The 27,856-nt window shown below is 40.2% G+C and overlaps 1 protein-coding gene across 2 annotated transcripts in view; it reads right to left on the bottom strand.

Moving 5' to 3' along the window:
• Window positions 1–303: 303 nt before the first annotated feature.
• Window positions 304–27,856, bottom strand: part of SLC35F1 (solute carrier family 35 member F1) — a 400,589-nt gene continuing 373,036 nt past the window's right edge. For both annotated transcript variants that reach the window (XM_065911395.1, XM_065911396.1), the window contains exon 8: window positions 304–3,616. In XM_065911395.1, coding sequence (XP_065767467.1) covers window positions 3,392–3,616 — 225 coding nt within the window. In that variant the 3' untranslated portion in view covers window positions 304–3,391. The remainder of the gene's footprint in view (window positions 3,617–27,856) is intronic.

A 27,856-nucleotide genomic window follows, 5' to 3' on the forward strand; every position in this document is an offset into this window, starting at 1 on the left:
GTAAATTTATCATTGCCCTACATATGTTTTAAATGTGGGTTTAGAGGTTGTGGCCATGGTCTCCTTAAGTACCCATCAAATAATTAATTTTGCAAATTACAAATGTGTTTAATTTGGCTTTTTGAAGCCACAGCTCTGAGACCAACTGTGCCCTTCCTAATTTGGAAATATTTTCTTTCTGATTTTTATTTTGACATGTACCCTGCTATCTCCTTCGTTGCTATTTCTAGCATCCCATGAGAACTGCTTCCCCGGTTGTCATAGAGCAGACAAACACTGAAGAAAACCAAGAACTTGGTGCTTTCATAAAGCATTTATTTTTATTTGAAAACACTATACAGGCATTACATTGCCACAGCCAGTCCATAGGGGAGCATGCAAATATCAAAAATGGAGAGTTTGTTCAACTTATTGGTGTCAATTTCCTTTTTTGGTTCATATTTTCCTTTTGCAGTGTTGGGATTAGTGTGCTTGTTATTTATGTGGCTTGACAGTAGAATCCTACCCATGGGGTAAAAATCTGTACTGGTAGCTATCTGGGGACTACTAAGTGGTTACAAATCAAAAACAAACCCAAAACGAACAATACTACACGCTTGTCCAAAGGTTAATAGCACAAGTTAGCAATATCTAAACTAAACATTGAAACATTTTCATGGGACACAGTGGTACAAATTTTCCCATTGCTTGGTCTACCCGGTTGTGTATTTCAGAGTGTGGAGCTGTGGGAAGGTGTGACCAAGGTGAGCGCTCGCCCCAGTGCAAGTTGTCATGGAGAACGTGAGGACCACCACTTATCTCGAGCGAGATTTAGGAGAGCTAGGGTTTGCTTACCCAACCCAATGCTATACAAATTGCTAAAGTCTCATTTGTGGAAGAGAGAGTTATGGTAGATTGAAAAGCTGAAATTCTTGCTGGTGTCTACTGAGATTATGAAATTCCAGAAACTCAAACAGCTAGAGATAATGACGTCCTACTCCCATGTCCTACCCCACTCCCAAAGGGTTGATGTCTTAACACAGAGAAAGAGTTTGTTTCTTGCTATTGTCTTTTTTCCCCCAGAAGGTCAATCTGGAACTCCTGATTCATGGAATGAATCTCAGACAATTCAAGTATGTTATCAGCCTTTCTAAATGGAGAAGAACCAACATAGTGAGGCACCCCAGTGACATGAAAGTCTTGTGTATGAGGACATGGGATGATAAAGGGTATCCAGTGAATTCACCTTAACATTCACGCCTGGTTTCCATACAATTTGGAGTCAATTAAAATATCCTATAAAATAATTCACACGGCAACCTGTAGCCATCCATTGATTGCAAACCTCTTTGAAATAAAAAAAAACTCGCATCCACTGAGTTGACTTGGAAATACTTTCATCCACTTATTAAGATTTTACTAAGCGTCTACAAATGAGTGTCATAAAAATGAATAAAAAATGAAAATATTTGGCTGAAAATAAATACTAAAAATGCAATAAATCAAATTATGCAAACCAAAGGAATGTAAACACAAAAATAAAACCACAGTCTTTAAAGGTCTTCAGATTTGAATGGACAAAATAGTCAGAGAAAGGTATTTAATTGGTTTGGAAGGTAGCAGAGAGCAAACATTGACAAAGTTCTTTTGATTTGATACAGCTTTAATGTTGATTTTTTTTTCACCAGAGATGAAACAGACTTCTAAGCGGGCTGAATGGAGATGAGCATCAATTTTGCGTTATCAGGAAAGATAACTTGTCTGCTTCAACTCCAAGGCAGGATTACCTGTCCCCAGGGTGCAGGGCAGACAGAGGCGCCACGTGGGTGCTAACTCACAGCATGGGACACTTTTGCAGGTCTATTTAGGCCTTCCTTGTTCAGGCTAGAATGGGAATCCTGACTAAGCTGCAATCTGTTTTCTACCTTACAGAGACCCCACTGGGGTTTTGCTTTGCTTACTTAACTTGAACTGATTTGAACTGCCCAAAGTTTCACAAACATTTGTTTTTCCTTTACAAATCCTGTAACTCTATCGAGGATCTTTCTGAATGATACTGAAGCCAGCCAAACATAAAGACTATTGCTTGTGCTGATAGGAAGAAAGAGAATCTGCTGTCAATCACAGAGCTCTGTGGTGTTTCTCGATTTTCTACGTTTGAAGAAAGAGCTATTGTAAAGGCGACAAAATTAGATTAGTGACATACCCCTCAAAGCCTTATCAGGACCCTGGAATATTCTCTGTATCCATAAGAATGCTATGTTGATACATTCTGCTATCGAATGGATGCCAAATATGACCAAAAATGCCAGACTACACAGTGGCCGTATCAGATGAGCTGTCGTCAGAGGCTGTACCAGAGCAGCATCCTGACTTTGTTGGGAGGCCAGACAACCAAGGATATCCCACAATCAAGATAATTTCCATGCTGGTATATTTCAAAAAGGGTGTCACGCAAAAGGGCAGAGGACCATGGCTTTTTCCAATGCCTTCATTGATCTCCACATTATCACTAAAGAAATCTAGGGGGAAAAGGAAAATTAAGTTTTGTTTTTTTTTTTTTGGAAGAGGGAACATAGGAAGGGGCAGAAAGATTTTTTAAAAAAAGATATTACCCTAAGCACAAGTGATATTACTCTGGGGTTTCCCATAAGCCACAGAAATGGAACATTCCTTATCCTATTATTACAGGGACTTGATTAGCAGAATCATGTATTGCAACAGAAAGGCAATGGCCTGGAGTAATCCGAGGTTGAAATATAAAAAGGCTAAAATGTTTGTTTTATATCTATTCCTAGAATAGAGAATTATATGGTCAGTTGCCACTCCCCACAAGGGTCACAGCACAAAATACATATTGAGCAGGCGATCCAACAGGTAACAGAGGGAGCCATGAGCCCCCAGGTGCCTAGGATAAGGAAGCGTCGCAGTGTGGGGCTCTTGTGGCATGCAGCACTCAGAGAAGGTGCACAAAAATAAAGTGTGATTCTTAAAAAGTGACTTGCCATAGAAAAGTGGGAGTGATGCTAACTACATGTGGGTCTGGCGAGAGTTCCCATCAGGAGTACAAAACCTCCTCCTGAAAGTCGCTATCATAACAGTAACCATATCATACAAACAGTAATACTTGCTTTTGATTCAAACATTTTCACAGTAATTAATGTGGACGGGGTGGTGGTGTATGTGTGTGTGTGACCAGGATACACACTAGGCAGGCATCCCTCCAGGCGGATCAGAGCCTGCATCTCCAGGGATGTTCAGCGTGTGCCTCTTATAGGCTTTCGGATTTGCTACCTTGCAGTCCACCTCTGTAAACCGCACCTAATAAATACCTTTCTCTATGTACAAAACAGAGATGACGGGCGGACACACAGCTGCGGAGGTGTCCTCAGGGGTCAGGGAGGCTGTCATCCTAGGCCACGCGCACATGGGGCTCATCTTCGGTCTCCTGGCCCAGGCTGGTGTAGGTGACTGAAGGCTCCACCTGAGCTGTGGCTGGTAAGTCCACGACGGGTCCCGAAGGGTTGCGGAACTGCTTGTAAACCCGGGGGTCCTGGGCTATGTACGTGGAGGTGGAAGAGTAGAGCACCAGCCCGAGGAGGATGGTGAAGAAAGACAGGAGATACAGTCCTGAAAACTGAACAACACAACAGGCAAGTCACTTAGCAGCCAGAGCCGAACTACATACACAGGGGTGAGAGGGAGGGAGAGAGAGCAGAGCTGTTTTCTCTCGTGACGGGCAGCTTGATGAGTCCACCAATGATCTTGATGGAAGATGAATGTTCTCTTCCACTCTGGCTTGGTCTTATTGATTCTCCTTATCTTTTTTCTTGATTCTGTGGCTAACACAGAGGAACATTTAGCTAATTGTCTCTAAAGCACCCGTCCGAGTTACCTGATGTGGGAGAGCTAGTTAATCATGAACTGAAATACATCAAGTTAAAAGCAGAAAACTCTCCAGTATCACTCAATAAAGAGTTGGTTGTTTGTGGCTTCATTAAACACAGGAGAAATATAGATACACCACTTAAGGTTGTAATGAAGTCATAAACACCGAGTCCCTCGCTGACACAGCTGCAGCAGGCACTTTTGTTTCACCTTAATCCAATTCAGACACTATTTGTCTTCTGAGTAGGAACTGTTATTGACTTTGGTAACTATCTTTGCAAGACTAGATTATCCCTGGATAGAAAGAAATAGTATACCCTTTCATTCTTGCTCCACTAATCTAAAACCAAAACCAAACAGGAATGGATATATAGTATTGTGTTTCTAAACTACTGCTTGACAACTCAGAGTTTTGTGGGGAAAAAGAAAGAAAATATTGGTGTATACAACTTCTCTGAGAATTTGCATATGTTTTTTAAAAAAAAATTATACCTTTTGGGCCTTCTTGAGTAGTTATTATGGAATTACTTGAGTAGTCAGTGGGAGAGAGGGAGGTAACACTATGAGTATTGCCATGGTAACAATGTGAGTGTTGTCATTTCTGTTGTTTCATTCATTCATTCACTCCTTCATTCTTCCACTAGTTTCTTCTATGCCTTCTCTGAATCAAACATTGAACTGTGTACTGAGGAAACAGAAATGGAAACATATTGTCCTTACTAACAAAGACTGAATAGTCTCAGTGGAGAACCAGAGGTATAGATAGAAAAAAATAATACAATGCACTTATGGCATGCTGATTCTCATTGTAGTTGATGGCTGTTGTCCTAGTCTTGACCACATCCTAAGTCTGTTACCCAGTCCGAGCTCACTCTGCTCATTGACTATAGGCTAATAAATCCAGGTGTTGAGATCTTGAGGCAAGGAATACAACTTTGGAGACCATTTGATCCAAAAGATGGCAGACTAATGGCTTGAAATAACCATCTTGTCGGGGCCTGGATGCCAGGTTCTTCTATGGATCAGAGATGGGGGGAGGTTAGGACACAAAGTAAAAAAGACCATTTAATTCTTGCAAATGTCTCCTAGAATGAAAAGCCTCAGGCAGGGGGATGTGTGAGTTTCACTTCCTTACAGTCATTTCACTGGTGGTATGAAATGGAATATCTGCTATTAAATCAACAAACAAAGATGCCACAGCTATCTGCAATTCCAGCTGTCCAAATGTGAACTTCTGAGCCACTCTAGTAAGCAGCAGATGAGGGGCACCATTCCCCACACAAAGAACTCAAGAAAGTCACAGTCCTTCATAGGTGGGTAGGGTCAGGCTGTCTCCCTGTGAATCAAACAAAGGCATCCTAGCCCAAGGGTCAGGAGGAGGAGGGGCAGGCAGGGCTCCCTGAGGCAGGCCATTAAGTATTCTTATATTAACAAAAGCAGCAAAATAAGAGTTAAAGTCACAGAAGCAGAGCCCATCTGGATTTAAAATTAACCCTTCCCAATTACACATCCTTTTGGAAAAAAGAATCAATTTGATTTTCCTTTTGGGGGGAGAGGTACCAATTTCTTTATTTGAGGGAATGGTACTAAGGAAAGAACTTAAGTAGACATTTTGGTACCACTTATAGAAAAGGTGCAGTACAAGTATGCATGTACTGCCTTGGTGACTAGGGACATCACCCCTGTGGCTATAGGAAGCCAGGCTGAGGACGTTTGGCTTTCATTATCACTGTTTCCCAGGGTGTGCTTGTCAAAGAGATACTCTGCCATGCCAGATTTGATTTTCTTATTTTATTTCTTTATGCTCATAGTCTAAAACAACCAGGCTTCCTTGGTGGCTCAGATGGTAAAGAATCTGCCCTAAATTCAGGAGACCCAGGTTTGATATCTGGGTCGAGAAGATTCCCTGGAAAAGGGAATGGCTACCCACTCCAGTATTCTTGCCTGGAGAATTCCATGGACAGAGGAGCCTGGTGGGCTACAGTCTATGGGGTCACAAAGAATCAGACACTACTGAGTGACTAATACTTTCACTTTACTAAAACTGGGAGAAACTGATAAAAAAAAAATTAATTGGAAGCTGGAAGAAAATAGGAAAAGGATCCAGAGAGTCTATAAAGTTGCAATGTTATAATAAAGAGTTATAAGATGGATGTGTGGTGTGTGTCCTCAGTTGTCTGACTCTTTGGGATCCCATGGACTGTAGCCTGCCAGGCTCCTCTGTCCATGGAATTTTCGGGGTTGCCATTTCCTACTCCAGGGGATTGTCCCGACTCAAAGATCGAACCTACATCTCTTGTGTCGCCTGCATTGGCAGGAGGATTCTTTACCACTATGCCACAAAGTTCAATAATAGGAAAGGCAGTTTTGAAAGTGCCACATAGAAAAATTATTCGTGTAGCTAAAAGTCCCTGCTGTGATGTTTTGTTGTTTACCTTACTCTCTCTTTTTTAGCACCAGCAAGGTAGTTAAGACTAAAGATCATTTTTGATTTTCTTTCTAGAGCCCATATCACTGCCTTTAATTCCTTTATCAATCACAGTCATATGATAATGCTTCCTCAGATGGCTTGTATACTGGATTCAGCTTATAACAGCTTCACTAAAGTTGATTAATTCAGTTTCTCCCAATGAAAACAATTATTTTTCTTTATGAATTTGTTTATAAAATAAGATTGTAGCAAAACAACATGCAGGTCAAAGAAACAGAAACCACAGACTGGTTCCAAATTGGGAAAGGAAAACATCAAGGCTGTATATTGTTACCTGCTTATTTAACTTATATGCGAAGTATATCATGCAAAATGCTAGACTGGATGAAGCTCAAGCTGGAATCATTGCTGAGAAAAATATCAATAACCTCAGATACGTAGATGACACCACCCTTATGGCAGAAAGCAAAGAGAAACTAAAGAGCCTCTTGATGATGGTGAAGAGGAGAGTGAAAAAGCTCGTTTAAAACTCAACATTCAAAAAACTATGATCATGACATCTGGTCCCATCACTTCATGGCAAACAGATGGGGAAACAATGGGAACGATGACAGACTTTATTTCCTCAGGCTCCAAAATCACTGTGATGGTGACTGCAGCCATCGAATTAAAAGATATTTGCTCTTTGGAAGAAAAGCTATGACAAACCTAGACAGCATATTAAATAGCAGAGACATTACTTTGTTGAGAAAGGCCCATCTAGTCAAAGCTGTTTTTCCAGTATTCATGCATGGATATGAGAGTTGGACCATAAAGTAAGGTGAGTGCCAGAGAATTGATGCATTTGAACTGTGGTGTTGGAGAAGACTCTTGAGAGTCCTTTGGACTGCAAGGAGATGCAACCAGTCAATCCTAAAGGAAATCAGTCCTGAGTATTCATTGGAAGGACTGATGCCAAAGCTGAAATGCCAATACTTTGGCCACCTGATGCAAAGAACTGACTCATTGGAAAAGCCCCTGATGCTGGGAAAGATTGAAGGCAGGAGGAGAAGGGGACAACAGAGGATAAGATGGTTGGATGGCATCACCGACTCGATGGACATGAGTTTGAGCAAGCTCTGGGTGCTGGTGATGGACAGGGATGCCTGGTATGCTGCAGTCTATGAGGTCACAAAGAGGTGGACATGACTGAGTGACTGAACTGAAGAACTTCATCCTTTACTTGAAACTTTCCCTGATGTCTCAGAAGATAAAGAATCTGCTTGTAATGCAGGAGACCCAGGTTTGATCCCTGAGTTGGGAAGATCCCCTGAAGAAGGGAATGGCTACCCACTCCAGTATTCTTGCCTGGAGAATTCCATGGACAGAGGAGCCTGGTGGGCTATAGTCCGTGGGATTGCAGAGTCAGACACAACTGAGTGACTAACACTTTCACTTCACTTTCAATAAATGAAATGAGCTTGTTCCTAACAGTAGCAACATTTCAAATATTTTGATACTGACTTTCATTTTCAAAAAACCCCTCATACATCTCCAGTTTCAAGTGAGAAGCTTGCAAGGGAGGTTTTGGGTGTGAGGCTGCCTCTGTTGCAGCAGATGGAGGCAGAGAGATTAAGAATGGGCTCTGAGATTAGAACTACATTCTATCCACAAACCGGATTCAAATCCTAGCTCCACTCCTCTCTGACTGTCATTTCGGACAAGTTTCTTCCCAGGTCAAAGTTCCTTATCAGTACAGCGGGGATAATAATTATACCCACTGTATAGGATGGTTATAAGGATAAAATTAGGTAAAGCATGTGAAGCACTTATCCTAGCACCTATATCACAGTGAGGATTCAATCTACATTGACTCCATTGTTAATATTATTCAATCTACATTGGCTCCATTGTTATCATCAATGATTATATGTATCAGTGTTACCATATTTATATATAATCATTGATTAAATTGCCTTTCTTTTATAGGCTTTTGACTATAGGACTGTGTCTTTCTTGACCAGTGTCAAGTGCAGAGTCTGGCATAGTGTGTGTGTTGTGAGTCATGTCCGACTCTGCGACCCCACAGACTGAAGCCTACCAGGTTCCTCTGTTCCTGGAATTCTCCAGGCAAGAATACTGGAGTGGGTTTCCATTTCCATATCTATTAAGTTTTATTTGCTCTTTGTTTACAGTTTGAATGAACTAATGCATTTAACTGAAGTTTCATACTAAAGAAAGAAACAATTAAAAAACTAGCCTGTATCAATAGTGGATTTCAAATGTTTTAGCTTTCAACTCAATCCAGCATTATTTCTCATACATAAAATGCTAAACAGAGACTCCTTGAGAGAGACGTTGTAGTAGTGATCCTTAATCATTGACCCCAAAAGTCATCATCTTCAAACCTGTAATATATTCGGGGAGAGTGATAAGATGATGAACTGGGAGGGGCAATGCATAAGGCAAGAGTCTGGTATAAGATTGTAGACTGCTGATCAGGGAGCTGACAGAGGAAGTTTGATAACTTGAGGTGAACAGTCTTTGGCAACTGAAATAATGTAGGGACAGGAAAAGATCTGATACAGGGTATGAGAAAGGTTTGAATTTCTCTCAATTTCTGATTTTGGTTCCTATATACTGACTTGATTAACATGATAAATATTTTAATAGCCAATTCTTATAAAGCTAATGTCTTTGCCAGTGTTAAAAAAATACTACTTGAATCAATCACTTTTGAGACATGGAACTATTAAGTTGAATGATAAATCCAATACAAAGAGGTTTTGGGACACAGCTTTCAAATGGCAACACTTATCTTACTTCCATTGAATTTCTATTTAATTCAAACAGAATTTACACTAAAATAGTTCAAAATACAGACAGAAAGGAATTTTATATGACAGAGATGTCTTGGAAGTCATCAAGAGGTTTTATTAATAGTCAGGAGAGAAAGTTTTCATTTAACACACAAGTTCAAAAAGGAATCAGAAAAGAAAGGATTATGGTGAATTACAAAAAGGTTTGGTATTTTAAAAGGTAAGAAAAAGTTTCCTTTTCCTTTTTTCTTTATAGATTGATAATACCCCTAGTAGGGGTACCTAACAGGATGACCCTCAGTTCTGGAAGCTGTACTTATCCTGATAGAGTGTTGTGTGTTTTTTTTTTTTTTTTTTTAAAGCAATCAATCAAACAAAAAGTCTGCATGTTCCAGGCTGCTTTACTTGTTAACTTCAAAGAAATACTCCTTCCCAGAAAGCCATCTGCCAGTGACAGATATGGTGAGTTTCAGGTGGAGGTTTGTTGCTTCCTGGGTGAATATGGGCTGCTGTTTGCAGCATACTCTGTGAGCCTCTCCAAGGTCAATCGTGGCCCATCAATCTTCTGATGAAGATGCTGAGGTCCACATGTGAGCATCAGAAATGCTGCACTTTGCCTGCATTTTATCTGACTTGTAATTTTGAGAAGTTGCACAAGGATGCACCCTTTTCCACTACCATACTGCACGTGCTGCTGACTTTCCTCTTGCCTTTTTCTATTTTGATAGGTCTCTTTGCTAACAAGGATCAGAAAGTACTCACTGTACGTAAGGAGAATATCTGTGGTGTTGCTGAACGCAATCTGACTGGAATAAGCCACTGTCCAGAATGGGGTGGCTTGGAGGACTGATGATAAGGCTATATAGATCTCTCTATCTTCAACTAGAGATGAAATCTAGCTTAGCTAATTACTTGTTGGCTAATGGAACATCTGGGCTTCCCTGGTGGTTCAGTGCTAAGGAAACTGCCAGCCAATGCAGGAGAAGTGGGTTTGATCCCTGGATCAGGAAGATCCCCTAAAGAAGGAAATGGCAACCCACTCCAGTATCTTACCTAGAAAATCCCATGGGTGGAGGAGCTGGTGGGCAATCCATGTGGTCGCAGAGTTGAACACAACTGAGAGACTACAACACCAACAACAGCGGGACATTCGGAACTCAGTTAGCAATAGGCCACGTTTTCATTTTAGTTTTGGTATTAAACATCTAAGTTGAGATTTAATAATCAAATGAATTTAATGGGCCTAAATCTATACAATAGAAAACCAGATGGTTTGAAAGCCATTTCAATGCACTTTTATAAATATATTGACTAGGTTATGTGAGGAAGAGGACAATTTTTAAAGGAGGCATTCTTTTTATATTGACTAAAAGACGGCAGGGGTGAGCAGAGAGGAAGGTGGGCAACCCTCAGAGAGGTGTGCAGTAGGATATGCAGTGACCACGGGCTAACGCTCTACTTTTACTGGATATCTGTACCAACTACCTCCAGGAGGACCTGGTTTTTCCTTCCTTCCTTGAGCATGAACGTCAAAAGACGTCTTTTACAATGCATGCTCTTTATAACATGGCTTTTACAAGGTTCCTGATGTTGGGCTCTGATTGTTTTTGTTCAATGACCCCACTTGGACCAATTAATAATCAGAACTAATTGTGATTTAATAGGTAATGAAAAGCTAAAAGACTCTCTTAGCTCTTAAAGAGAGATATACGGTAGTTTTGCCTCCAAAAGTACAAAGATTCAACAGAAATAGAAACTATCACTTGTGAGAGGTAGAGGAAAGACCTGGAAAAAAAACAGTTGTTGGTGGGTTTCTTAGGAAAGTGGGGTTCAGGGGAATGAGACTTGCAGCTCCTGCAGCTATCTGACAAAAAGGAAAGGTTTAGATTTAAATCTAATTTAGGTCTAACTTATAGAGCTGACTGTGGCTCAGATCATGAACTCCTTATTGCCAAATTCAGACTTAAATTGAAGAAAGTGGGGAAAACCACTAGACCACTCAGGTATGACCTAAATCAAATCCCTTATGATTATACAGTGGAAGTGAGAAATAGATTTAATGGACTAGACCTGATAGACAGAGTGCCTGATGAACTATGGATGGAGGTTCGTGACATTGTACAGGAGACAGGGATCAAGAAAATCCCCAAGAAAAAGAAATGCAAAAGAGCAAAATGTTTGTCTGAGGAGGGCTTAAAAATAGCTATGAAAAGAAGAGACGTGAAAAGCAAAGGAGAAAAGGAAAAATATACCCATTTGAATGCAGAGTTCTAAAGAATAGCAAGGAGAGATAAGAAAGCCTTCCTCAGCGATCAATGCAAAGAAATAGAGGAAAACAATAGAATAGGAAAGACTAGAGATCTCTTCAAGAAAATTAGAGATACCAAGGGAACATTTCATGCAAAGATGGGCTCAATAAAGGATAGAAATGGTATGGACCTAACAGAAGCAGAAGATATTAAGAGGTGGCAAGAATACACAGAAAAACTATACAAAAAAGATCTACACGACCTAGATAATCACAATGATGTGATCACTCACCTAAAGTCAGACATCCTTGAATGTGAAGTTAAGTGGGCCTTAGGAAGCATCTCTACGAACAAAGCTAGTGGAGGTGATGGAATTCCAGTTGAGCTATTTCAAATCCTGAAAGGTGATGCTGTGAAAGTGCTGCACTCAGTATGCCAGCAAATTTGGAAAACTCAGCAGCAGCCACAGCCACAGGACTGGAAAAGGTCAGTTTTCATTCCAATCCCAAAGAAAGGCAATGCCAAAGAATGCTCAAACTACCGCACAATTGCACTCATCTCACATGCTAGTAAAGTAATGCTCAAAATTCTCCAATCCAGGCTTCAGCAATATGTGAACCATGAACTTCCAGATGTTCAAGCTGGTTTTAGAAAAGGCAGAGGAACCAGCGATCAAATTGCCAACATCCGCTCGATTATTGAAAAAGCAAGAGAGTTCTGGGAAAACATCTATTTCAGTTTTATTGACTATGACAAAGCCTTTGACTGTGTGGATCACAATAAACTGTGGAAAATTCTGAAGGAGATGGGAGTACCAGACCACCTGACCTGCCTCTTGAGAAACCTGTATGCAGGTCAGGAAGCAACAGTTAGAACTGGACATGGAACAACAGACTGGTTCCAAATAGGAAAAGGAGTATGTCACGGCCGTATATTGCCACCCTGCTTATTTAACTTATATGCAAGAGTACATCATGAGAAATGTTGGGCTGGATAAAACACAAGCTGTATTCAAGATTGCTGGGAGAAATATCAATAACCTCAGATATGCAGATGACACCACCTTTATGGCAGAATGTGAAGAAGAACTAAAGAGACTCTTGATGAAAGTGAAAGACGAGAGTGAAAAAGTTGGCTGAAAGCTCAACATTCAGAAAACTAAGATCATGGCATCCGGTCCCATCACTTCATGGCAGATAGATGGGGAAACAGTGGGAACAGTGGTTGAATTTATTTTTTCTTGGCTCCAAAATCACGGCAGATGGTGATTGCAGCCATGAAATGAAAAGACACTTACTCCTTGGAAGGAAAGTTATGACCAACCTAGACAGCATATTAAAAAGCAGAGACATTACTTTGCCAACAAAGGTCCATCTAGTCAAGGCTTTGGTTTTTCCAATAGTCACGTATGGATGCGAGAGTTGGACTATAAAGAAAGCTGAGCGCTAAACAATGGATGCTTTTGAACTGTGGTGTTGGAGAAGACTCTTGAGAGTCCCTTGGACTGCAAGGAGATCCAACCAGTCCATCCTAAGGGAGATCAGTCCTGGGTGTTCCCTGGAAGGACTGATGTTGAAGCTGAAACTCCAATACTTTGGCCACCTGATGTGAAGAGCTGACTCATTTGAAAAGACCCTGATGCTGGGAAAGATTGAGGGCAGGAGGAGGAGGGGATGACAGAGGATGAGATGGTTGGATGGCATCACCGACTCAAGGACATGAGTTTGGGTAAATTCTGGGAGTTGGTGATGGACAGGGAGGCCTGGCGTGCTGTGGTTCATAGGGTCGCAAAGAGTTGGATACGACTGAACTGAACTGATAGAACTGAGGAAGCTTAGTGAAAATACAAGTGGAAACAGGGAGAAGATAAGGTCCAATGAAAAAGACAAAAGATATAGGAAAAGAAAATTTCTCAATAGCTAGGAGGAAACATGACTGAAAAACTTGGATTAGTCAACCCCCCCCCATATAATTCTTTTCTATATTCACTTAACATGTATTTTTTTTTCTCTTTGTCTCATTTTGTGTATGTACACACACACACACACGCACACATACCTCGGAGCCACTATGGCTGACCTGATAGATCCTGCCTTGTGAACTTTGCTTTAAAAAATTTTTTTTCCACTTTATTTGAATGATATAAAATACTTAATTGACACCACAAAAGGCAAAAAAGGAATGAAACATAAAAATAGGAACAGAAATCAAGGGCAAGGAATAGAAAATAGTAACAAACATGGTAGACAATAATTCAATTATATCAATAATCACTTTAAACATCAATGATCCAAATGCATTCTGAACTTTTCTTTAGAGAAGCTGAGTAGCCTGAGAGAACACCATCCCTGAAGGCTTCTCATGTATGGCAAATGGGCAAAGGGCAACAGTTCCAAGCCTCCTGTGGTCCCAAGGCTACATATGAAGAGTGGAGGAAGAAAACACCATGTCAGTCAGTCAGTCAGTCAATTCAGTCACTCAGTTGTGTCTGACTCTTTGCGACCCCATGGACTGCAGCATGCCAGGCTTCCCTGTCCATCACCAACTCCCAGAACCTACACAAACTCATGTCCATTGAGTCGGTGATTCCATCCAACCATTTCCTCCTTTGCCATCCCCTTCTCCTCCCACCTTAAATCTTTCCCAGCATTAGGGTCTTTTCAGATAAGTCAGTTCTTTGCACCAGGTGGCCAAAGTATTGGAGTTTCAGCTTTAGCATCAGTCCTTCCAGTGAATATTCAGGATTGATTTTCTTTAGGATGGACTGGTTGGATCTCCTTGCAGTCCAAGGGACTCTCAAGAGTCCTCTCCAACACCACAGTTCAAAAGCATCAATTCTTCAGCTCTCAGCTTTCTTTATAGTCGAACTCTCACATCCATACATGACTACCGGAAAAACCATAGCTTTGACTAGATGGACTTGTTGGCAAAGTAATGTCTCTGCTTTTTAATATGCTGTCTAGATTGGTCATAATTTTTCTTCCAAGGAGCAAGCTTCTTTTCAGTTCATGGGTGCAATCACCATCTGCAGTGGTTTTGGAGCCCCCCAAAATAAAGTTAGTCACTGTTTCCATTGTTTCTCCATCTATTTGCCAGCAAGTGATTGGAACAGATGCCATGATCTTAGTTTTCTGAAAATTAAGCTTTAAGCCAACTTTTTCACTCTCCTCTTTCACTTTTATCAAGAGGCTCTTTAGTTCCTTTTTGCTTTCTGCCGTAAGGGCAGTATCATCTGCATATCTGAGGTTATTGATAGTTCTCCCAGCAATCTTGAATCCAGCTTGTGCTTTATCCAGCCCAGCATTTTGCGTGATGTACTCTGCATATAAGTTAATTACGCAGGGTGACAAAATACAGCCTTGATGTACTCCTTTCCCAATTTGGAACCAGTCTGTTGTTCCATGTCTAGTTCCAACTGTTGCTTCTTGACCTGCATAGAGATTTCTCAGGAGGTAGGTCAGGTAGTCTAGTATTCCCATCTCTTTAAGAATTTTCCACATTTTCTTGTGACCCAGTCAAAAGTCTTTGGCATAGTCAGTAAAGCAGAAGTAGATGTTTTTGTGGAACTCTCTTGCTTTTTCAATTATCCAGTGGATGTTGGCAGTTTAATCTCTGGTTCCTCTGTCTTTTCTAAATCAAGCTTGAACATCTGAACATGGTTCACGTACTGTTGAAGGCTGGCTTGGAGAATTTTGAGCATTACTTTACTAGCATATGAGATGAGTGCAATTGTGTGGTAGTTTGAGAATTCATAGCTCAAGGCCAACATTACTGGTAAAACTTCAAAAGACAAGTTGCCTTGACCAAACAAAGGGGCTCTAGTGGATGTCAGCCTGCCATGGAAACATGAGAATGGTGAAGAGTTGAAAATGGTTTCTCAGCTGCGTAAGGAAGCTGCTCAGAAATAAATTCAAGGATATTTCTAAGTCTTAGACATGTTTTCTGACATGGAATATTTCAGGTACACAAAGAATATATGGCCACTATAATGATATCCTCTCTAGTTCTTATTCATCTTTTAAAGAGATACAGATGTAATCAAATTTTTCCATATTAAAATTTTTTTTAATTGATTTTTTTTTAAAAACTGGGTTTTTTTTTTGCACACCACAAGGCATGTGGAATTTTAGTTTCCTGACTATGGATCGAACCCACATCCCCTGCACTGGAAGCATGGAGCCTTAATCCCTGGATCACCAGGAAAGCCCCCACTCTCCAAACTTTAAACTCAATTAGAAAATACAAAAAAAAAAAGAAAATACCTAGGATGGTAGAGTCTGGGAATCTGCAAATTTAGCAGTTGCTTCAGAAGTCAGTGCAACCATTGGTAAATGGAATGAAGGAGGTTATACACACAGGCTGGTAAAGGTGAGGTTCAGTAGCTGCTGGGAAAAATTTCTCTGTTTGGAGACTGGCCTGGCATTTCCAGCAGCAAGTTATGCCTGGGAAGAATTAGACTTTTCATTAAATCTGTGAAACTTTCCTGAATATTCTGCACATAAAGCACAGGCTCCTCTCTCTAGTACTACCACTCTTTGTGATATGAAATGCATATATAAAGATAAAGCTACTGGTACATCTAATCAAGATTTCTAGACCAAAAAAAAGAAAAAAAAAATGAGCCCAATACTATTTCAAACAGAACCAGATTTCATAGTTTGGAGATCTTAGGTACCAGGGTAGTTTAAAGATTCATCAGTGACAAAGTTGGGCAAAATACCAGTCAAAAGAATGAATCATAATTAAAGATAATGCTGCTGCTGTGGAATTTTTAAGTCCCAATATTATGCATAGGGAAAATTGGGTTTTATAACTAAGTTGCCTGAGGAGCCCAAGGTCTTGAGTCCCCACTTGATATGTGGTTTGAAAAGTGGACCCTGTGGACCACAGCTGACCTGCTGAGTGTCCTGGGGCAGGAAGGAGAGGATGGATTATCAATGATGACATGTGTCTTAGCAGCTGCGTGAATCTCAGGGTCTGTAGACCACACCTTGAACTTGGGAATGGAATGGTAGGGAGAGAACCAGAGGCAGCTGGCCATTGCTGGGCAGCCTGCAAACTGCGTCCTCACTGGGATCCTGTGACAAAAGGCCCTGCCTAGGTCTGATCTATTGCTCTTGAGTCTGAGCCAGCTGCTATTCAGGGCAAGGAAACTAGACAGACCTGCCTCCACAGAAACACCAACATAAACACGCTGGTACTTGACCTCCTAATTTTGGCTCTGCCCTAACCTAACGAGATCACTTTTATTATTACTAAGGGCACTAAAAATGCAAAAGTTCTGCTTCTGGGTTTACTGAGCTGGAAATAAATTGTCCACAAAGGCCTGAGCTTTTTCAAATTCTTTGGATCTGCCTCATTATTGCTTTGTCTCCTACTCTTGTCTCCTTTTATTTCTCCTCTTCTTCTTTTTTCTTCATTTTTTTAAAGGAAAAAAAAAGTGGGCTAAATTTCTCTGGTTACATTTTGCCATATTTCTGTACTCTAAGTCATAGCACAGAAAATATTAAATGTGTCATGGGACATGACAGACACCAAAATTGGTTGTTTTTAGGGACTAAGAATACTGACCTCCAAGCCTGGTTCCACATGCTTTCTCCAATTGGGAGATAAGAAATAATCCCAAATTCATGCTAATCTAATCAAGACAGAAAATAAGTTAATAAGTGCCTTAGTTAAAATGCCAAATGGTCTTTCAATCCATATCAGAAAACTAAGACATCACTAAGGTTTAAATATTTGGGAAACAACTTACCCTCCAAGAATTTTATTGTTAAGGAGAGAAGGGGCCCTTGCCTCTCTGTGGCCTGAGGCTGTCACTCATGGCAAGCGGATACCCCCACTGTAATCTGAGCTCAGTTTATGATGCCTTCTGTTTGGTTTGCAAAACCGATTCATTTGGCAGTGTAATCTGTACAGCCAATCACATCTAAGGCCAATAAAGGTTCTTTTACAGGCAAATCTCTTCCCCTGTGGGTAATTTCACACATGAGTACAGCAATAAGGAGCTAAAAATGGATTCCTGCCACTATCTTTTATATGACAAACAGACATTTTCACTTGGTTTGATGAAGAGATAGAAATCCTCATTCATGCAGATTTCTATTCTCTGCAGTCCAGCAAAAGAAGATCATCATAGCCAAGTTGGAAGTGGAATAAAAGGGGCAATAGTCTGTGGGTAATTGGACCATAAAGAAGGCTGAGCACCAAAGAACTGATGGTTTCTAACTGTAATGCTGGAGAAGACTCTTGAGAGTCCCTTGAACAGCAAGGAGAGCAACCAGTCAATCCTCAAGGAAATCAACCCTAAATACTCATTGGAAGGACTGATGCTGAAGTTCCAATACTTCAGTCACCCAATGCAAAGAGCCAAGTCATTGGAAAAGACCCTGATGCTGGGAAAGATGGAAGGCAAAAGGAGAAGAGGGTAGCAGAGTTTGAGATGGTTAGATAGCATCATCGACTCAATGGACATGAATTTGAGCAAACTCTGGGGGATAGTGGAGGACAGGGGAGCCTGGGGTGCTACAGTCCATGGGGGTCACAAAGAGTCGAACATGACTTAGCTATTGAAGAGCAACAAGGCTGTGGGAATGTTTAATTATAGGCTCAGTTACACCGAAGTCATTCGATGGCTCATTAGGTCACCCCACCAGGTAAAGAATCACAGGGTTAGCTGAGATACTTGCTGAAACAAGTGGAATACAGAAAGGATATTGGAAGAAGGTAGTTATAAGTTCCAGCTACAGTAATATGATCAGTTACAGAAATAAGGACAGTAATTGTCATGAGTATTTACTCCTTATTTTGTTTTAAATATGCTTGTCTCTCTCTCTGTGTGTGTACAAAATATTTTTGTTTTCTCCCTTCCCTTATCCCCTTATCAGATAAGATGTATTGACTTTACATCTTAGTATTTAACTAACAGGATATCAAGGAGAAGAGTGAACACTCCCCAAGTTGTTTGCATCCTCCTCTAGGGAAAAGGTTAGTGTGTTTTCAGTTGTGTGCAGGCTAGTTGTATCATGTTGGGCAAAACTATGGCTTTGTCACTGTCTTTATGTTGAGATTAAGTATGATTTAAGAAGATGTGTGTATGTGGGTGCCAAGTTGAGAAGATGTAGACTTGTGACAGTTAATTTTACATGTCAGTTTGGCTAAGCCATAGTATCTAGATATTGGTCAAACCTCAGTCTAGATGTTGCTGTGAAGATATTTTCTAGATGAAATTAACATTTAAATCAGTAGACACTGATTAAAGTAGATTAACCCCCATAATGTGGATGGACTTCTCTTAGTCAGTTGATGTCTTGAGAGAAAGGACTGAGGTCACTGAGGAAGAAGAAATTGTATCTTTCGACTCAACTTACAACACCAACTCTTCCCCGGGACTCCAGCCTGCCAGCCTGCTCTTCAGATCTCAAGCTTGCCAACCTCTACAATGGCATGTGTCACTTCCTTAAAGTAAATCTATCTCTGTATCTCTCTAAATAGGAAGGTAGATAGATGGGAATATGTAGAGATAGAGAGAAGGATAGATACACAAACACACAGACATCCTATTGGTTCTATTTCTCTGGAAAACCCTAATACAATTAACAATGCAAAAATTTGTTATACTAAAGGTCTAGGTACTGATGTGAATTTTTATAACAATTTCTTCCCAGGGTAAATTTTAGAAATGGAGTGTTTAATGATATTTTCCAGGCAATATCAGGGCTCCCTGCTGGCTCCGCGATAAAGAATCCAGTTGTAATGCAAGAGATATGGGTTTGATCCCTGGGTCAGGAAGATCCCCTGGAGAAGGAAATGGCAATCCACTCTACTGTTCTCGCCTGGGAAACCCCATGGACAGAAGAGCCTGGTGGGTTACAATCCGGGGGGACGCAAGAGTCAGACATGACTTAGCAACTAAACCATCACTGCCAGGCAATATCAAGTGGTGATTCACAGTATGAGCTCTGGAGTCAGAATGTAGGGGTTTGCATCTCTGTTTGACACTTTCTTGCTATGGTCTTGGACAAGTTCTTTACTTCTCCACACCTCTGATTTCTCATCAGTTAATGAATGATAATAATAGTACCTCCCTGCTGTGAAAATTAAATTAAATACATGTATAAAACTTTTGGTGCAGTGCTTGGCACACAACAAATGTTCAATAAATGTCAGCTATATTGTTAACTTTACATCAGAGGGAGTAAATGCTAAAGCAAAGATAGATATAAAAACCTTCAGTAACTCTTTCTGAAAAGTTCAGCACGAATCAAGTTGAACTGCAAATGCTTTTATAGAATTGGCAACTTAAAAGAAGAGTGTGACAATCAATCCATATGGAGAGAAGGCTTTTTTGGCAATAAAAATAATAACCCCCTGGCTTATAAGTTCAGTGTCTGGACTTATTTAAGTTTTCCTACAATGGTGATTACATAAGTCCTTATAAATTCCTATTCTGCTTTACCTTGTTTATTAATTGTGAGCAACTCGTCCCCATTGACACAAATCATGCTTGAGCAGCCATGAGTATATGTAAGTTTGGCAGCTCACTTTGCTTCCTCATTATGTTAAGCTTTAAAGTGGACCCCAAATTACATCCACATCCTAATCCCTGGAATCTGTGACTCTTAGCTACGCTATTTGGAGAAAGGGTCTTTGCAGATGTGTTTGAGGATTCTGAGATGATAGATTAGCCTGGTGCTATGGACTGAATTGTGCACTGCCCCCCACCCCCAACAAATTTGTATATTGAAGACCCTCAACGTGTCTGTATTCAGAGATGGGGTCTCTATTAAGGTGAAAAGTGAAAGTGGAAGTCACTCAGTCATGTCCGACTCTTTGCAACCCCATGGACTATAGTCTATGGAATTCTCCAGGCCAGAATGCTGGAGCAGGTAGTCATTCCCTTCTCCAGATCTATTAAGTTAATTAAGGTTAAATGCAGTCATAAAGAAGAATTAGCATCCATATGAAAAGTGATCAGAGAACTCTCTCTCACTGGCCCTTATTCTTCCCATGTATACAAATAGAGAAAACGTCATGTGAAGATGTGAGAAGGCAGTTGTCTATAAGCCACGAAGAGAGCCCTCACCAGAAACTGGACCTTGCTGGACCCTGATCTGGGACTTTCGGCCTTCAAAAGCATGACAATAATTTTTCTGTTTTCTAAGCCACCCAGCCTGTGGTATTTTGTATGGTGGCTAGAGCAGAGTAATACATACCAGTTATTCAGGTGGGCCCTAAATACAAGCACGTGTATCTTACAAGAGGGAGGAGAGGGAGATTTCAGGCTCACAGAGAAGAAGGGGATATGAAGACAGAGGAGGAAGAGATTTGAAGATGCTGGCCTCAAAGACTGGAGTGACACAGCCACAGGCCAAGGAATGCTGGCAGCCAGAGAAGCTGGCCAGGAACACATTCTCCCCCAGAGCCTCGAGTTGGAACATGACTCTGCTGAACCTTCGTCTTGCCCTGGGGAAGCTGGTTTTGAACATCGGGCCCCAGAACTGTGAAAGAATAAATGTCTGTCTGTCTTAAGCCACAGAAGTTTGTGGTAATCACTTATAGTAGTCCTATGAAACTAATGGAGTCACTCATTAATTATTCATTTAATAACTGAGCTTAACTGTGATCTGAGACCCTAATTATTGCCTCACCATCCATCCATTCAAGAAATGCTCACTGAGTTCCTGTTATGTGTCATGTGCTGGGAATGCAGTGACAAATACTACAAAATGGATATCACCCTGTTCTCAGTTTCCAGTCTGTTGTGGGAGACAGATTAAAACTAAGTTGAAGGAATTAATCTGCAATACAACTTTGGGAAATACTGGTGTTGCTGCAGAAACTCTTATATATTCTGGCTCCCCCACTTCCTCCTAGGAACAGTTTTCTCAGCATTTATCTGAGAGACTGTCTGCCAGGCTTGAAGTCCTAAGAAAGTCTGCCAAATAAAATATAACTCTCAACTTTTAGGTTGACCTTTTTTTTTTTTTTTCAACTGACAGAGCCAGAGGACATAGGCATTCAGGAAAGTTATCATTTGACCTTTAAGTTGACCTTAGAGGTCAGGAGGGCACCTAAATTTTGCTCAAAATGCAATAAGAAGTATTAAGTGGTATTCAGAAGAAGAGACCATGGTCTGGCTGGTATTTTAAAAGAAACACCCTGACTTCTGGTGGGCCTTTAACTGTAGAGTATATCAACTAAAGCAAAAAAAAGCACAACCTAAAAGTTGAGAATATTTGGCAGACAAAACTGAGGACTGAAGCCTGGGATGTAGCTTCTCAGACAGCCCTAAGGGACTGCTCCAAAGAGGTAAGGCAGGAATCAGACACATAGGAGTGTGTGAAATGAAGACCAGGTTGTCAGAACATCAAAAGATTACTATTAATTAAAGAAAAACAGCCATCTCAAGTCAAGGAATTTAGCACTTCTCTATTAATGGGAAGATGCCAGGGTATGGGCTCACGGAAATCTGAGTGTCCTCAGGGTGCACCATCGGGAGTGGCTGCAGTGGTTGCATCCTGTTTGTATCCTGAATTCCCTCAGGGCTCACTGCTCGGCGGCTGTAAAGTGGGGGGCTCTAGAGTGACGGCTGCGACAGCCTTTGTTTGCGGGTGTGGCAGGCAGCATGTTTCACTGACAAGAGGAGTAAGTGGAAGCAGGAAGACCCAGAGGCTACTGAAACGGCCTAAGTGAGAAATGGTTGTATTCTGAACCAAGATGATGGCAGTGGAAACAGAAGGGAGTCTATTTTGGAGGAGAATGGGCAGAATTTGTTGACAGAGTACAGAAAGTTGGGGAGTGAAGAAAGAAATTAGGAATCTGAGTTATTGAACCTGACTGTTCTGAGAGTATGTGATTCTCTCCTAAGTATTTCTCATGGTACTCTTATCCTCCTGTTGTCATATATCATCTTTTTAAACAGAGAGGATTTACTCTAAACATCTTCTATAGTGCTACTATACACTATGTGGTGTTGTAGGTATAATTCCTGCCAACATTTAACCTATAAAGTTATCTCATTTCTCCATTAGTCTACTTTCTTGCCACCTGAGAAGTGTTCTAAGATGAGAACCATATTTAAGAAAGTATGTACGGGTGTGTGCAAAGTCACTTCAGTCATGGCAGACTCTCTGCGACCCTATGGACTGTAGCCCACCAGGCTCCTCTGTCCATGGGATTCTCCAAGCAAGAATACTGGAGTGGGTTGCCATGCCCTCTTCCAGGGCATCTTCCCAACCCAGGGATCAAACATGCATCTCTTACATCTCCTGCATTGGCAGGTGGGTTCTTTACCACTAGCACCACTTGCGAAGCTGTAGTAAAGTATAATTCAAAACAATTCTGGAGCCTATTATACAGAGTGAAGTAAGCCAGAAAGAAAAACATCAATACAGTATACTAATGCATATGTATGGAATTTAGAAAGATAGTAACAATAACCTTATATGCGAGACAGCAAAAGAGACACAGATGTATAGAACAGTCTTTTGGACTCTGTGGCAGAAGGTGAGGGTGGGATGATTTGAGAGAATAGCATTGAAACATGTATATTATCATATGTGAAATGGATCGCCAGTCCAGGTTTGATGCATGAGACAGGGTGCTCAGGGCTGGTGCACTGGGATGACCCTGAGGGATGGGATGGGGAGGGAGGAGGGAGGGGGATTCAGGATGGGGAACACATGTACACCCATGGCTGATTCTTGGCAATGTATGGCAAAACCACTACAATATTGTAAAGTAGTTAGCCTTTAATTAAAATGAATAAATTTATATAAAAAATTCTAAGTTAAGATTTATAGCTACCAAGCAAAGCTGAGGTCTACTTTCTCCAAAGTACTTTCATGTATATCATCTCATTTGATTTTCAGAAAACTAGTCCGTCAGAGAAGAATGGAGCTCCATGATGAACTACTTGGAGCTGAGGAAGCGGGAGGTGTGAGAAGGTCTAGCAGAGAACCTAGGGCTCCATCTTGCAGTGATAACTGACAACAGTGCCCAGAGGCCTTGACATTCCACCCAATTCTCTTCCCATCTCCTAACTGCACTGCAATGGTTAACTGCATTGCAATAGAATTCTTTTTGCTTCTTCCATTCCCTACATCCAAGCTTCTAGGGCAATCCATATCTCTTACTGCATGGGGTAGAACTTAATTTAATATATCTTATAACAAGTTTAATAGATTATTGATGAATTTGGAAGTTCTTTCTCACTTCATAGACATGAACAATCATCAAGAAACATCCCAGCTGCAGGAGGGGGAAACCCCTTGACGAAATGAAAAATGAAATTTCCTGCAACTGCACTGGGCTTTCCTGATGGCTCAGTGCTAAAGAATTTGCCTGACAATGCAGGAGATGTGGGTTCAATCCCTGGATTGGGAAGATTCCCTCAAGAAGGAAATGGCTACCCACTCCAGTATTCTTGCCTGGAAAATCCCATGGGCAGAGGAGCCTGGAGGGTAAAGCCCATGGGGTTGCAGAGAGTTGGACATGAGTGATCACACCCATGCTACCATATTGGAATTTCTCATTCTCTTCTCTCACTTGCCCCTGGTGGTGGCAGGGGAGACAGAAAAACGAAATAACTTTATCATGAAGAATATTTTGATGTGGCAACTGTCAAGGAAGAAATCATTGTATGGTTTTCATGGCTCATCAATTTTTTCCCTAAATAAGGAGTTTGGTACTGTCGACTGAAAAAAAAAATGCACTGCCTATAAGTTGAGACTTATGTTTTATTTGGTGAATTTTCTGAGGACTTAAGCCCAGGAGACAGGTCCTCAGGGAGCTGTAAAAGGGAGTATTCTGAAGAAGTAAGGGGGCAACCAGGATATACAGGCATTTTGCAAAAACAAATTGGGTAAACATCAAAAGATTTCTGCTAATCAAACAAAAAATAAATATCTCAGGTTAATGAATTTAATAAATACATAAAGCATTTATATATGGGAAGATACAAGAGTCTTGGGTCATTGAAATCATTCCTTTGACATGCTCATTAACTATCTAGGGTTAGTATCCTGTTTTTCTCCATTCTGAATCCCCTTAAGGTACACAGTCTTGACTATAGTGGCTGATAGCTTGATGGCTGCAACATTCTTTGTTTACTGATAAGGCAGGTAACATTCTTCATTCACAGAATCTGATAAACAGCTGTCACCTTCTCTTACATAGCGCTCAAAACTCACTTTTTTTTTTAAACTCACTTTTTAATTCCAAAATATCACTGAGAAGTATCAGCAATATGGAAGAATAAATGGTTATTTCATTATAAAATTTATATAATTATCATTACATTTTCCCAGAACTGCATACTTGAAATCCATAAAGTGCTTATAAAAAATATGACAGACATTTAACACTTGTTCTTTTTCTCCCTTTTAAAAAAATTAATTTATTTTTTATTGAAGGAAAATTGCTTTATAGAATTTTGCTGTTTTCTGTCAAACCTCAAGATGAATCAGCCATAGGTATACATATATCCTCTCCCTTTTGAAACTCCCTCCCATCTCCCTTCCCATCCCACTCCATTTTTCCCCTTTTAATTTAAACTTTGTACCTATTATTGAACATGTATACACTGCTATATTTTAAATGAATAACCAACAAGAATCTACTGTATAGCACATGGACTCTGCTTGGATGGGAGGGGAGTTCAGGGGATAATGGATACATGTGTATATATATATATGGCTGAATTCCTTTGCTGTGCATGTCAAACTATCACAACACTGCTTGTTCATCGGCTATACCCCATTACAAAATTAAATTTTTAAAAAAATCAAGTTATCTAATGTCTTAAGACTTGAAAATAATGTGACCTTTGGGTTAATGTTACTATTATATAAACATGTTTTAAAAATAAAAATCTAGAGGCTTCCCCTAAATTTGACATCCATGCATTGATATACTCATCTATATGTCTCTCTTAATATATAGTTTTGAGGGAGATGATGAGAACTCACTAAGCTGTAAAGAGATCTGTCACTTGGAAATGATCTTTTTTATTGTCAAGTTAACCTGTGCGTACACACAATGGTATCTTTTCTCTGGACTTGTGATTCTTGGAAATTCATTTTAATATTACTGTTATTACCTGATATGATTGTTTCTTCTGGGATACAATGTATGCAGAAAATCAGTTTAGAATGTGCACCTTGACTCCAAAAGCTTTTGCTCATCCTTCTCTGTAAGCAAGGGCTTTAATATCCTTCATCTTAACTCAGAGGTGCTGTTTACCACTGACAGTTCACTCATTTCTTTAGGTAAAATGAAAACAATTAACCAATAAACTGAAGACCTCTCACTGTATACAGATATCCTTAAAACAGAACTAACAGATGCGCCCTTATATGTCAAGAACTCAAATAGGAGGCAGACACTCCACTCATTCTAAAACTGCATGGAAATAATTACAATTAGCTTTGAAAACAAGTCCACACACTTCAAGTCCAAAAATAATTGTAGCATTTTGTGTAGAGCTTTCATTTTATTAATGATGCACTTGGCAGAGGAAATGCTTATTTCCTGGTGCTGAAGATTAGGGAAAAGTTTGCAAGGACAGTTATAGTCTATGTCAGGAGTCAGTAAACTAGTATATCTGGCAGTTGCCTTGTTTTGTAAATAAAGTTTTATTGGAAGACAGCCATGTCCATGGCAGAGTTGAGTAGTTGTGAAGACTGTCTGGCCCACAAAGTCTGAAGTATCTGTTACAGATCTGTTCTTTTATAGAACTGCTTGTGAACCCCTGTGGATGTAGACACATCAACAAATACACATACATATACAAAAATACAATATATGATGATGACATCTCACAATTTTAGTTTGGGTTGATTTGCAAATAATAAATCTGAATATTAGATAGGATTTTTTTCTGTAAATAGAATAAATTTCTTAGCAAATTTTCAACCCTTGATGTGAGTTCCATTCTTCTCATCTTCCATGACAATATATACAGTTATTATGGCATTGAACTGGTTTCTAATATCCATGTTCCCTAGGCAATTCATCAACTCAAAGAATGACTCAAAACAGTGACTTGCTATTGTGGGATCTAAATGTTTAACTTTTCAGCTGGTGTCATCAACTTGAGATCTAAAGAGTGCATATCAGTCAAAAGCTTTTTGCTTCCTATGTAAACATTCCTAAATAACATTCAGTGTAGAAAACTGAAGTTCAACCTCTAATTTTCTTTTTTGTAGAAGTAAGCCTGCATGCATGTGCATGATAAGTTGCTTCAGTCATGTCTGACTCTTTGTGACCCTATGGACTGTCGCCTGCCAGGCTCCTCTGTCCATGGGATTCTCCAGGTAAGAATACTGAAGTGGGTTGCCAAGCCCTTCTCCAAGGGATCTTCCAGACCCAGCCATCAACCTGCATCTCTTCCATGTCCTGCATTGGCAGGCAGTTTCTTTACCACTAGTGCCACCTGGGAAGCCCAGAAGTAAACCCAACATTGAATAAATTATTGCAAACACCTACCATGCCAGGCACTGTACCAGATATCAGGGATGCAGCAGAGGAGATGTGCACGGTCCTTATCATGGGAACTCAGGACTTACTTCTAACACAAGGTGGGACTTTCATTTAAAGTTGGGACTGGTTAGTGCACAAAGACAACACCAATACAATCCATAACTGCTGAGACTTCCAGAGCAATGGGAGACAGCTCTACTCCTGCTCAAAAGTGCCTGGTTCCATGAAACATCAAGAAGGAACCACATGTGACACTAGTAGCCAAAATTTACATTCAAATCCCACTGAGTTACACTGCTACATGAGAAGGCTGCAGAATGGTTTACAATGTATTTATTTTAAAAAAATAGCCTAAAATATATTTAAATAAGGAAGAAACTACATGTATGTCTAAGTTAGTGTTGAGCAATGTAAGAGTGAAGAGTTTTAGTTATGTACAAAGAATGAAGTAAACAGAAGCAGAGAAACCATTTAATTTGCTGTACGTGTTTGTCAATTAACACTGAGAATAAGCCACTTATTTATATCAACTTCTAATCAGTGTCTCATTGCAATTTGGTCCCATTTTTCAATAGCACTTCTGCAGTGACTATAGTCTCCCTTCTTTAAGATACTTGACTATCATCTACTGGAAAATGTTCCTCATAAATGGACAAATTGCACTGTGGGCAGCCTGGACAACTGTGCATGCCAGCTTCCTGATATGAACAGTGATGAAACTGAGCCAAATAAGAGATTAATCAAGATGAGGAATTCAGAAAAGAAGAGCTGGCATTTCAGAGACCAGTGGTACAGTAAATGTAGTAAGTATGGAAATGCTACATAGAGACTATATTGATAGAGATTAGCTATTAAAATAATTACAATATAAAAACAGGAAACAGAAGTCAGGAAATAAAGAAAGGATGAACTATCTCTTATAGAGGGAAGTAAATAAAAAGTCTCAAAACTTTAAGTATAGTCTTTTTAAAAAAATCTCCCATCTACGGTAGCTCCTAAAGATGTGTAGAGTGAAGTTTCAGCTTTGG

This window comes from Muntiacus reevesi, chromosome 19 (genome assembly GCF_963930625.1).
Source record: "Muntiacus reevesi chromosome 19, mMunRee1.1, whole genome shotgun sequence".
In the NCBI taxonomy this organism is placed as follows: Eukaryota; Metazoa; Chordata; class Mammalia; order Artiodactyla; family Cervidae; genus Muntiacus; species Muntiacus reevesi.